Here is a 12957-nt window from a genome sequence, read left to right as displayed (position 1 = left end):
CAACACGGGGTGAGATATATGAATATATCAGTGTAAAACAGGGGTCCTTGGAGATCACTCCACCCTAAGGTTCACTTTCGGTGTACACATAATAATAATAGCTTAAGACATTCTTATCCATAAACATCACATGGGCCTCCAAGAGAGATCCTCAAAGGGCTATTTCTCTTAGGTTCTCACCACAAGGAGATTCGCATAGGGCTATTTCCAAGAGAAGTCCACAATCTCACACTAGGGGTTTCCAAGAAAGATCTTCAAAGGTTATTTTTTTTAGGCTCTTACCACATGGAGATCCGCATAGGGTTGTTTCAAAGGAAAGTCTTACCAATCATCCTCATCATAATACTAGTCACTTTCAAGAGAGATCCGCAACAGGATTGTCTCTCTTAGGCTCTCACCACAAGGAGATCCACATAGGGCTGTTTTCAAGGGCAAGACAAACCACCTGAAGATCCTCATAGGGCTGTTTACCGGGGAATCCTCACTGGCAGGATGGCCTCAAGAGGGATCCTCAAGGACTGTTCCTCTCCGGTAATAACCACAAGGAGTTCTCCTTAGGGCTAACTCCAAGGAAGACCACACATCCATCATACTAGTTATATTCATTGGATTGATCCAAGGACTATTCAATCTTTTCTCATTTATCAGTCACTACCTCATCTCTCAACTATCAACATAACCTCAATCATTACTTTTACATCTATCAACCATTCCTCAATTACTCTTAAAGAATCAAACATCAATCAATGATCATTAAACAATCATAACATTTATCAATGCATGAACATACAATTACTATCATAATTACATATCACATCTCATAGACCATTCCTCCTCAACGGAGTATGGTGGAACATTCAAGAGGATCAACCCCAAGGTCCGAAGGTTTACCTTACACTTGAAATTTCCTCAAAGCTTTCCTTTCCTCAATTGAACACAACCACAAAGATTGGTCTCTCCACTTGGTCCACTTGTCTCAATCCTAGCCATACAAGTGATACCATCAAACATATAACCAACCAAGGCTAACAATGCAAGAAAATCCTCAATTTCAAGAATAGATTTATCCAAATGTCAAAGTATACTAAAATGACAATCTAAACTCATTTCTACCGTTTATTTAACATTCTTAACCACATTTTCAAAGGAATTTAGCCTCAATCTTACTCAAACTCATAAAACCAATTAAAAAACATTATTCATCGACTTCAACCTCTAGAAATCTTCATGAAAACTAGGATGGAGAAGTGGAAACTTACCACAATAGGTCATACAACCAAGGAATAGAGGTCTCCTAAGCTCCCATGGATGAAAATGCCCCCAAACTCTTCCAATCTTCAAAGGGGCCGAAATATTTGAGAGAGAATATCTCCCTTCACAAAGCCTCCCACTCAAAATCAAGCTTGTATTCACAATGTGGGAAATATTTTAATTGGTTTTGGCTTTAGAATGAGTTGATTTGGTTTAGAATCAAGGAAGTTAGGGTTTGTTCCCCAAAATAGTTCTCTTTTCCCCTCTTTCTCAGTTCAGACGCACGAAGAAGAAGAAGAAGAAATGGGAAGGCTCTTTGGTTTTTTTAACTTAACATAAGTTAAATTATTTCAACTGGATAAAGTTTATCTATCTATCTAACTCCATTCTCTTTCAAAGTTCACCCAATAGACTAGAATATTGTTCCAGTCCCATTTTTAACTTTACTTTTACCTTTTGCGTAATTTTGTCTACACATATTTTTACCCCATAATTCTCATTGACTGTATTTTTCATCTCAAAAGTGACCCCAATTTATTTAATTAGGCCTTTTACTTAATTCAACCCACTTATACATGCTTAATTACTTAACTACATGTAATTAATCTAAAATACTTAAGTGAGAGGTATTATACTCTAATTGTCTATATCAGTGTATGAACTATTAGACCCAATTAGTCACTGACATAAATATTCATGTACCAATTAAACTCCTTGAATGAGCCCAATTTATCTAATACCACATATGACACTAGCAATGTTATGCAGCTCTATAACTAATTGAGTTGATCAAGTGATCTACCTTTCTAATTTGGATACCATGCCGACATTATCCCTCATAATGTCATTCACATTTAGTCGAGAGCAATGATAGATTATCATATCTCTTGTGTGACTAAATGAAGCATTTCACAATGTTATAAAACTCGAACCAGTTATCGACTTGGTTGAGGTATCGAGTCAGTACAACACTGGTTCAACAGGTGGTCACTGGTTGAATAGCTTAAATCTGATAAATAAATATAAATTTATATTTTATATTTAAAATTTTAAAAAATGATAATATAATATAATATAATGATATTATATTAATATTCATAGTAATTAAAAATCATATTTAAAATCTAATAACTCAATTTACTTTAATTATATTCATAAAGTGAACAAATACTAACAATACATTATTGTAGCATTATACTATAAAAATATACATTATAGTCGATTATATAGTAAAAAAAAAAAAGGAAACACAATGTCATTTGATAAGAAACAAACAAAATCTTCACACACAAAATATAACTATAAAAGGTAATTTTTGAATTATACAAATATTGAGATAATAACACCTCAGTGGTCCATCATAACTCTAGTTACTTTTTAAAATTGTTATCATTTCTCTCTCATCTTTTTCTTTTTGAATAATGTTCTAACTTTTTGCAAATTTGGAATCTCTCACACATAGCTTTTTCGTCATCTTCAACCAAAACAATTAAGCAAACTTCTTTTTCTTCTTCAAACATAACAAGCATACAACGTTTTCTTCTTTTTCAATCAGAACAACTAAGCATATTATAGGAATATTATTATTTTCCTTTTTCTTGTGCCTCTGAAGAATAAAATCTTGAAGTACATGCAGGTTGCCTCTTCTCATGAAGCGTGATACAAATCAAATGGGAAGCAAACAAAAATAATAAGAACGAGACCATTTCTTATTCCAACTTTCCCCACTTTGCCTTTTTTCCAGGATTTATTCGCTTGATCTCCTAGTAATGGAAGACAAAGCTCAAAGTTAAATGGTCGGTTTACAGAAGAAAAAAAAAAGATATTACAAGTCCAACATCATTTTGTACATAAAAAATACACTCCATATAAACTGTTTGAGTAACATAGTAAATTGTCAAAGTGGATTTCTGATACTACGTGTTACATGTTATAGGAACTTAATGGGTCAACCAGGTTGTGGGTTTTTATGAAAACCATCAAATCATACCGATTTATTCCAGTTGGTAAGTGTAACCAATCTGATAACTACTCGGACTGGTCTAGTGACCGATTCACCGATTTTCGGGTCAAACCGGTAGGTCTGAGCTGATTTTAATAATCTTGCTTTTCACAGAACTATGAATCTTCTTCTATTGACTCTAAGACGGATCCATGACTCTTTATGATCCCTAACTATGCATAGATTCTCGAGTCTAATAAAAGTCACTCATGTTTTACCGGTCTTGTGAATGACTAATTCCTTGTAAAGGACTATAAGTCTTATCGGCATGTCCATTTATACTCACTCATATATTCGAGTCATACCCAAAAGTACATTGTTCTCCCCATTTTCAGGGGGGTAGAGTTGTACAATCAAAGTATAACCCTAGGACATAATGTTTGATGACATTCTCAAGTTTAGGATGATCCATACTACCAAACAATGAAAGACATTATAAATTCAATTATACTTTCTACATTGAATCCTTATGGAGTCTCTCGGATGGTCAGTTCAATGCCATATATTCTCTAACAAATCCACCCATGACATCAGGCATATATCTCCCTGTCTGCATTCAATGAGATCCCTACCTTGTATCTCTATACAAGTAGATGACATCATGCTAGTCTTATCGAGATCATCAATGCCCTTTCTTGGTGATTCAAGACTAGGAACAAGCTTAAGGCGATAAATATGTAAGCGATAGATATATAGTGCTCTCGAGTCCTCATGATCATGATCCCTATCATAGATCCTCAAGTGAACACTCGTTCTATCCCTAGGGCCTTTATCTTTAAATGTATATTAACAATAAATGAAAGGTGAAACAAAATATGATAAAGATAAAGTATACTCAAATTAAAATAATCATGAAATACAAAACAATAAAAGGTATTCATCTGACTAAACAGTTTATCTCTAGGATACCTACATATTAACAATGTTTGGCTAGGATGATAACCACACAAGGTGAGCACCTCCCTTGTGTTGGGAAAATTCAAATGTTGTCTTTAAAAATTACCTCAATAATATCTTTTTTATATAATAACCATCGTTTAATTAATTTTTATCCTACTATTTTTATTTATTATATATATATATATATATATATATATATATATATATATATATATATATGGGATCTTACATTATTATTATTATTACTATAAATAGTTATCCTCCTAAATTTTCTTCACTGTATGTTAATGTCAAGTTTTAAATTTTTAATTGTCAAAATTCAAATGTTGTCTTTAAAAATTACCTCAATAATATCTTATTTATGTAATAATATCCTTTTAATAAATTTGTATCCTACTATTTTTATTTATTTATTATTGTTATACATATTTTATATTTTGGGATGCTAATATGTTACACTAAAAATCAATTTGTTAATTTGAAACTTCTACCATTCTACACTTTTAATAAGAAATTTTTCAAATTTCCTAAAATTGTCGATTTTTAGTAATGTTTGTTTAATTTCAAAATTATCTAAGTAAATAATAACCGATAAATGTGCAATGCTACGCTTATCAAATTTCAAAATCATTAAAGTCTAATCTAAAATCCGGTCTTGATAAGTAGTGCGTGCAACATGCGATCATGATAAGTAACTTGTAAAACACATGATTGTGATAGGCAATGTGTATTTACACATGACCATTTTAATGGACCCTCAATTTACTTGCAAATTTTTTAAACAATTCTCTTAGGGAATTATATTGATTATTTGTCTAGATTTTAATTATAAAAAATAACTATTTTAATTATTAATCAAGATTTTAAAATTCATAATAATTATTAATTGTTATCTCAAATATTTTGAAAATCAAAATAATCGTCATAATAACTATCATACTAGTTGGTAAAATCAAACATTTATTATGCACATGTAATTATCATTGCATGCATCAGTATAACACAACATATTTTATATGACATGTTATCACACAAAGCATATTATCAAACCATATAATTCACCCATTCATAAAAATAAAGCAATAATAATAAATAAATTTTAATACATGGTTCCCAAGAAAAAATGAAATTGCAAGCCCAATTTTATGTCATAAATATTTTCTAGCTCGCCCGCTTCATTCATCTCCTTCTTTTCGGGTCCAAAGGGTTTTGGTTCAGGCCTTTTTGGAAAAAACCCAAAGTACCAAAATCTAGCAAGAACCCTAACACCTTCTTGGCAACCTTGGCCATCACGTGTGTTGTGCCATCTCAACTCGCCAAAGATATGGTCAGAACCGCCACAAATACAGGATCACGTCACTACTAGAGCCGCTCCAAACAACTGCCAAATGCACCCTCATGCGCCGAATGTGTGCCCACACGTGAAAGTTTGTTTTGGATTTTTTTTTGTTATTGTCTTCATCGTCTTTCTATACTATTTCACCCTATGGTCTTAGATTTTCCATACGACCTATGGTTTGTCACAAAAGATCCAAATAGGCATGGATATCATTCTTTTCAGGTTCTTTTTAGTCTTATTTTCATTACAATTATGTAATACAACTAAAATTTGATGAAAATTGAAATGAAATGAAGGAGGAAACCTAATCATAAAGGATTAGACCCCTTCTTACAACCAGGAAAAAAATGCACACAAAGTTCTACCAAGAATTTAAGTCAAAAAATTAGAATTTAAACAACAATATTTATGAAAAAAATTATAAATAACATACAATCCATGCATCAAAACACTATAGAATCCTAGGTGCCTGAAGCTAACAAAATTACAAAGTGAATTAGATGCACATCCAAACGCACAATCCGACTGGGATACCAATTAAAGGAATAACTAGATCAATAGAAGCGTGTAGGACCATTGTGGTTTTAGATGTTAATGAATCATCATTGTTCATCAACACAAAGGGTATACCTCTTGTAGCATAAACACATGGAATGCTTTTCTCTAGAGTTGAATCTCCTCACTTTCAATTGTTGTAGATGACCTTTGGCAACAGCACGGGACAGACAAATCTTCCAAGCTATGACTTAAGAGGGAAGAGAGAAATGTGTGGGCAATAATCCTTATTTCAGAAAGCATGACGACTTACATGACTAAAATGAATATATATAGGGATATAATATAACCCCAAGTATCCTTAGCCCTTCTAAAGCTTTTAAGTAACAAGAGCATAACCCAATAGGTTTGTCACGAGCTAGTACCATTGCAAACCGTGATATGTGAACATGTACCGAGACAATCCTAACATAACACAATGAAAATTTAGAACTGATCAACTTGGGACGGGTCTATTGCAGTATTTTTTTTTTGAAAAGCAAACAGGAAACAGAAAAACAAAAAAAGAAACTAGGAACACCTCCTAGACCAAACTACTCCTACATAGTCCCTTTCAAGTTTGTCACGACAACCAGAAGGAGGCGAGTCAAACTCTTGTAAAGACCAATCAAAGGAGTAGGCAAAAGAGGCCATCCAATCGGCAACGCCATTCCCTTCTCTATTGCAGTATTTTAAAACCTCACCCCGCCTCCCGGGTTGACCCGGGTCAACCCTGACCCTTCCCCTATAAGGGTTAGGGTCACAAGTTGGACCCTATATGCATATTGACCCCTCCGACCCCCAAAACTCGGTCTGGTTTCAGTGACTCCCGGGTCAGAGGGGTCAAAGGGAGTTATTGCATGTTATTTTTTTAAAGAAAATTCCATGAAACAATGTCGTTTTATTAAAAAAATAAAAAATAAAAAAGCTTGCAAACCTAAATGGTATCTTGCTGAGCCTGAATTTGATGATGTTACTTTTCATTAACTCCATTAGAATATGAGTTTTGTACTTTGGTATCTTGGTACTTTAATTAGGTTGTGTAATATTGACTTGTGATTGTAATTGGTGAATTATGTTAAGTATATTTTGAATCTTTGATGATTGGTGATTTATTTTTTAATATTTTCATATAGAATATATATATTTATATTTTTTTAATATATAAAACTGGGTCAGCATAATGATTCTGTGACCCCCCGATTGAACCTGTGACCCTTGACCTCAGACGAGTTGATGGCCGGGCCGAATTTTCAAACACTAGTCTATTGTCTAGTCGAGAGTTGTCGTGGGTTTCCTTCTCCGTCAAATTAAAAGAGTGGCTTGAAAATTCAGCAAAATGCTGAGGATAAAGGAACAGTGACCAAAGTGCCACTGTTGGCACAAAAATTTACCAAACTGCCACGCCAACAGTAAATTTTGCCAAAATGTCACGTGGCATATTTCGCTACATTGTGTAGCGAAATATGTGTGCAAATAATTCGCTACACAGTGTAACGAAATATGCCACGTCAAAACCAAAAATGCCATGTGTCAAAATTGGAGAAATTCGCTACATCTGTAGCGAATTTCTCCAATTTTGACACATGAGATTTTTGGTTCTGAGCAAGTAGCGAATTTCTCTAATTTTGACACATGGCATTTTTGGTTCTGACGTGGCATATTTCGCTACACTGTGTAGCGAATTATTTGCACACATATTTCGCTACACAGAGTAGTGAAATATGTCACGTGATATTTTGACAAAATTTACTATTTGCGTGACAGTCTGATAATTTTTTTTTTCAACAGTGACAAAATGGTCACTGTTAGTAGAAACAAAAATGATTCAGCCAAAATTGCTGACACGGCAAGAGAATATGTGACTGAGATGTCAGCGTAACGGAATGTGTCATTAGTATTCTTGAAGTAATAATATAAAAAAGAAGCAAAAGTATGCTTAGATGATTTAAATCTTTTATGTCATTTTCTCGTCATTAAAATTTATTTGTCTTGTGTCTTGCCTCCTTAATTGAATATTTACAACTTATTAGAAGAATATGAATAATTAAGATATGAGTTAAGAAAAATTGTTTTATTGAGTTATTACAATTCAATTAAAGAGGAAAAAAATAGAAAAATGTTAAATAATTACTATATATATATATATATATATATATATATATATATATATATATATGGGTCAGGATCATTTTACACCAGTGTAAGTTACACTCTTAATCTTGCTCATTGATCGTAGTTATATTTAAGGGATATATATATATATATATATATATATATATATATATATATATATATATAAGACATGGTCATGAGATTGTTAACACGAATAGGTTCATACGAAGCTCGTTGTAGAGGCAACGCCAAAGTGTGATGTAACAATAACCAGCTCTGAGACCATTCTGGCAAATAGGTACGTGCATTTAGTTAGTTATCAGTCGCTTTCAGCGAATATGTATTATTATGACCAATAGAGATGAAAGTGGGCTGAGCTGGGTCAAGCTTTGCTTCGAAAAATCCAAGTTTACATAATATTTTTTCAATTTAGCCTGGCCCAAGTCTAGTACGAGTCTAACTATTAGCCTGGCTTGACCCATTTATAAAAAAACAAATGGCATGTCCTAACCCGTTAGCCTGTTAATTTTTAATTTCTAAGCAGAACCATGAATCAACTTTACAAAATGCTCAAATTCTGTTGCTAAACTAAAAATCATAATTTCAACGTCCAAACAAAATCATAAATCACAATAAAACTCAAACAATCTGCATTTAAGTCACTCAATGCTCAAAATAAATAACATATATTTCATCATATCTAATAAACAAATTCATACTATGTAAATTAAAATAACTATATGAATCCAACAAACACATCATGATGCTAGTAGTAAGTATAACCTCTCCCAAAAATCTTTTAATATATTCATATACACAATCTGACATGTTGAGATGTTGGTTCCTTTTACATAAGAAATAAATTCAGATTTCTATTAAAATATAATCAAATATAATTAAATTATAAATAATCGAAATTGATTAAATTTATATCTTTTCTTTTTTCTTCTAGACATACTTATTTTATTTTATTTAAAATAAATTGTATGTGTTATCAAAAAAAAATAAAAAAAATAAATTGTATGATATAGGCCGGCTTGTAGGTTTATAGGTCAGGTCTTGTGAAAGTGGGCCTCCGGCCTTTTTATTAAACAAGTTTTTCCAAGACTCAAATTTGGCCTATTTTACAAAATATACTAGATCAGGACTGGCCTGACATAAGTTGAGTCATAGGCCCCTGTAGACCGGCCCGACCCAGTTTCACCTCTAATGACCAGATACGAAGAAAACGTATTTGAGAAGGATACAAGAAATTAACCTCGTAGATCAATCATATTTATATTCATTATTATGTAGGCGAATCCATTAAATATTGGACTATATATATAACTTCCTTAGTAGTTTATATATGATATCTATAATTGTCTTTGAAGTCAAAGCTATGCAAACTTATGATCTTCACGTTTTTTCTATACACGTTAAAGAAGCCTTACTCTGATATCCGCAAGTCTGCGATCACTTTCCGAAGGATGTCATCATTTGTTGCTTTTGCTTTTGTGAAGTGTAATATTTTTGCTAATATATATAAGGAGTAGATTAAAAAATATCTTGAAAAGAAATAGATACAGTAAGTACTGATCACAAAATGAAGCTTCTGTGTTTTTGTATAGCACTATTCTCATTAATTGTGTACAGTGAGTGTAGATTATACATGTTACACAACGTATTAGTTATGTTTCAACGAGTAAGGAAGCTCAATCACGATATGAATGTCCCATGAAAATCTTGTGACTAAGCCCCTTAGCAAGTGACTTGACTATCTCGTTTTGTTTTTGTTACAAGAACCATGTTGTGCTGCAATTTCTAGGGAGGAAAAATGAAAGAGTAACCCGAAAATACTCACCAAAATCTAGATTTGATAAAAAGTAACATTGTCTGAATCAAATGCAAATATATTATTTAATAGGTAAATACTTAATCTCTTAGGCTATTTTTTTTTAAAAGAATAATACATGTCAATCTTAACTTATATTTTTTAAATTTTAAATTTAAACTCTTTTGAATTAGTTATTATTCTTTATAATTTTAAATATTTTTTTCGCCTTTGCTTTATATTTTAAAGATTACACCTGAATTAATTATATTCTTATAAATTCAAATTTTTTTAGATATTTTATTTTAACTTATATCATTAAATTATACTTAAGATTTAAAAATACTCGTATAATTTATGAGATAGTACTGCTAGTATTAATTATTTCCTAAGCTTTTTTTATAGTGTCTTATGCATTACTGATTATTAGATTTTGTATCGAAGTTTACTCGATAATCATGTAATAATTAACATTACTAGTAACTGGTCTTGCGTTTTGCAACAAAAGTATCATGTAATTATCCTTAGTAAAAATTCCTTGCTGCACAATGACATGAGATGCAAAGAGGAACAACAAAAAAAGTACAAAAAAATTTAGCTTTCCTATAAGTAGCTCACGCCAAGGTGAAGTGTCATTGCATTCTTTCAAAAAAGAAAGCGAGAAACATTAGTCACAGAAACATGAAGTCACTCTTTCAAAAGCTTCTCTCTTCTTGGCCTTCAATCATTTTTTGGTGTTCTGCCATAATGATAATCTTTCAACAACATGTTTATGCAGTGAGTCTTCCAAACAATGAAACTGTGCCAGCAGTCATTGTATTTGGGGACTCTATAGTGGATCCAGGAAACAACAACCATATCACCACTCTTATCAAATGCAATTTCCCACCATATGGTAGAGATTTTGATGCTGGAAATCGTCCAACTGGGAGGTTCAGCAATGGCTTAGTCCCATCAGACATCATTGGTAGAACATTGCTCTTCCAATATGTATCTTAGTATAGTTATGGATAGAGAACAGAACAAACATGTTCTTTGTTTAATTTCTTACAAACCTTGGCTCATTTTTTCAGCTGCAAAATTTGGAGTGAAGAAGCTTTTACCTGCTTATCTTGATCCAAATTTGCAACTCCAAGATCTCCTCACTGGTGTAAGCTTTGCCTCAGGTGGAGCTGGATATGATCCTCTAACAGCTAAAATAGTGGTAAATAACTATTTTTTATATGTATGTTTTCTATCAAAAAAATATTTTCTTTAGCACATGTTGAAGCTAACTTCTTTGTTTCTCCTTGTCCTAAGTCTGTGATATCATTATCTGAACAATTAAACATGTTCAAGGAGTACATAATGAAGATAGAGGAAGCAGTTGGAAGAAACAGAACGGCAATAATAGTATCTAAGAGCATATACATATTGTGCATAGGAAGTGATGACATTGCCAATACTTATGCTCAAACACCGTTTAGGCGTGCCATGTATGATATTCCATCATATACAGACTTTATGGCTTCAGAAGCCTCAAATTTCTTGCAGGTATGTTTTGTAAAAAAGACAGCAGCATGGGAAATAAACAGAAATTAGAATCTTTCTCTACTGAGAATTGTCATGCATGTGCAGCTCCCATTTGCATTTTGAACTAACTTATAAATGTAACAAGACGGGATAAATGTCAATTTTTCAATCATAGATGTAGTATCACTTTTTAGTGCAAAAAGTATGATATGTAAATATCCATTTTCGTATCATACTTTTGAATGTCTCTGCTTTTCACATGGTTTGGTAAACCATATACCAAACAATAACGATCTAGTTTGGACTTTGGACTTTTGAATTCCTTACTCATATATAGACTTTATTTTGTGTATCTTTCTTCTATTCTTTTTGAGCAAAAATAAATAAATACTAATAATAATAATACTAATTTAATGAGTGGAATTTAGGAACTTTATGAACTAGGAGCAAGAAGGATTGGAGTATTCGGCTTACCAGTTATAGGGTGTGTGCCCTCCCAGAGAACAATTGGTGGAGGCATGCAAAGAGCATGTTCAGATTCTTCCAACCAAGCTGCAGTACTCTTCAACTCAAAGCTCTTCTCCCAAATGGATGCACTTGGAAAAAAGTTTTCAAACGCTAGGCTTGTGTATCTAGATTCATACAACCCATTTATGGACATTCTTCAAAACCCTGCTAAATATGGTAATTACTAATCACCCACGTTCATTACCATTATTCATGTCAAATAGGTAGCTCACCATATTATATTGGACCATTTTACCTTTCTGAATATGTACGGCTTATATGCCTTCTCAATCACACTTAACGCAGAATATAATATCATATTACATTCCGAGAGACTTTTTGACATAAAAAGAAATTACTAAATTGCTGCATCAATTTCATTTACATGTTCATATAAATTACTAATTTTTTTTAAAAGCCTAACACATTTTTGTTGCTAATTGATGGGGTGTACGAGTATCTAATATTATATGAAAGGGAAGGGTTATAGTTACTGCCTCTTTCTCTTATTACCTCTTATTACTAAATCTTAATCGTTGATTTTCGTCAATCAAACGGTTGTAATTTATTGAATCATATTTATTAATTAATTATTAATTTCTAATAAATTATAACCATTAGATTGGTGGAAATCAACGGTTACGTTTGCCATTTATTTATTTAATGAGCACTCATGATGTGTTAATTTTTTATTGGCTTAATCCACTTTAGTTTTATTATTTTTATTAAGTCTATTCAGGACCATGTTGTCATTTCATCGACTCATTGCTTTTGGCATTTGGTGGTAAAGGTTTTCAAGAGGCTGAGAAAGGATGCTGTGGGACAGGGAATATAGAAGTAGCCATTTTGTGCAACCGTTACAGCATAAACACATGCTCAAACTCTTCAAACTTCGTATTCTGGGATAGTTATCATCCTACAGAGAAGGCTTACGAGGTGCTTAGTTCTCTGGTGCTTGACAACAAAATCAAGGACTTCTTCTGA

At 32.4% G+C, this 12957-nt stretch overlaps 1 protein-coding gene across 1 annotated transcript; it reads left to right on the top strand.

Moving 5' to 3' along the window:
- The first annotated feature begins 10635 nt into the window (after window positions 1-10635).
- On the top strand, window positions 10636-12957 carry LOC133303134 (GDSL esterase/lipase EXL3-like). Its single transcript, XM_061503015.1, has 5 exons — window positions 10636-10921; window positions 11028-11158; window positions 11254-11487; window positions 11895-12150; window positions 12764-12957. Exons 1-5 carry the CDS (start codon window positions 10636-10638, stop codon window positions 12955-12957), a joined length of 1101 nt encoding a protein of 366 aa, XP_061358999.1.

This window comes from Gastrolobium bilobum, unplaced genomic scaffold, assembly GCF_033153095.1.
Source record: "Gastrolobium bilobum isolate Gb01-03AN ecotype WA unplaced genomic scaffold, APGP_CSIRO_Gbil_v1 utg4340, whole genome shotgun sequence".
NCBI classification, from domain to species: Eukaryota; Viridiplantae; Streptophyta; class Magnoliopsida; order Fabales; family Fabaceae; genus Gastrolobium; species Gastrolobium bilobum.
Note: the sequence above shows the minus strand (reverse complement) of the source record. Positions and strands in the feature narration are given on the sequence as shown.

Excerpts from the sequence above, each read along its gene's own strand:
- LOC133303134 (XM_061503015.1), top strand. The coding sequence starts at position 10,636 with ATGAAGTCACTCTTTCAAAAGCTTCTCTCTTCTTGGCCTTCAATCATT. Across the intron at positions 11,159-11,253 it reads CTCTAACAGCTAAAATAGTG|TCTGTGATATCATTATCTGA; the intron begins GTAAATAACTAT and ends CCTTGTCCTAAG. Across the intron at positions 11,488-11,894 it reads AAGCCTCAAATTTCTTGCAG|GAACTTTATGAACTAGGAGC; the intron begins GTATGTTTTGTA and ends AGTGGAATTTAG.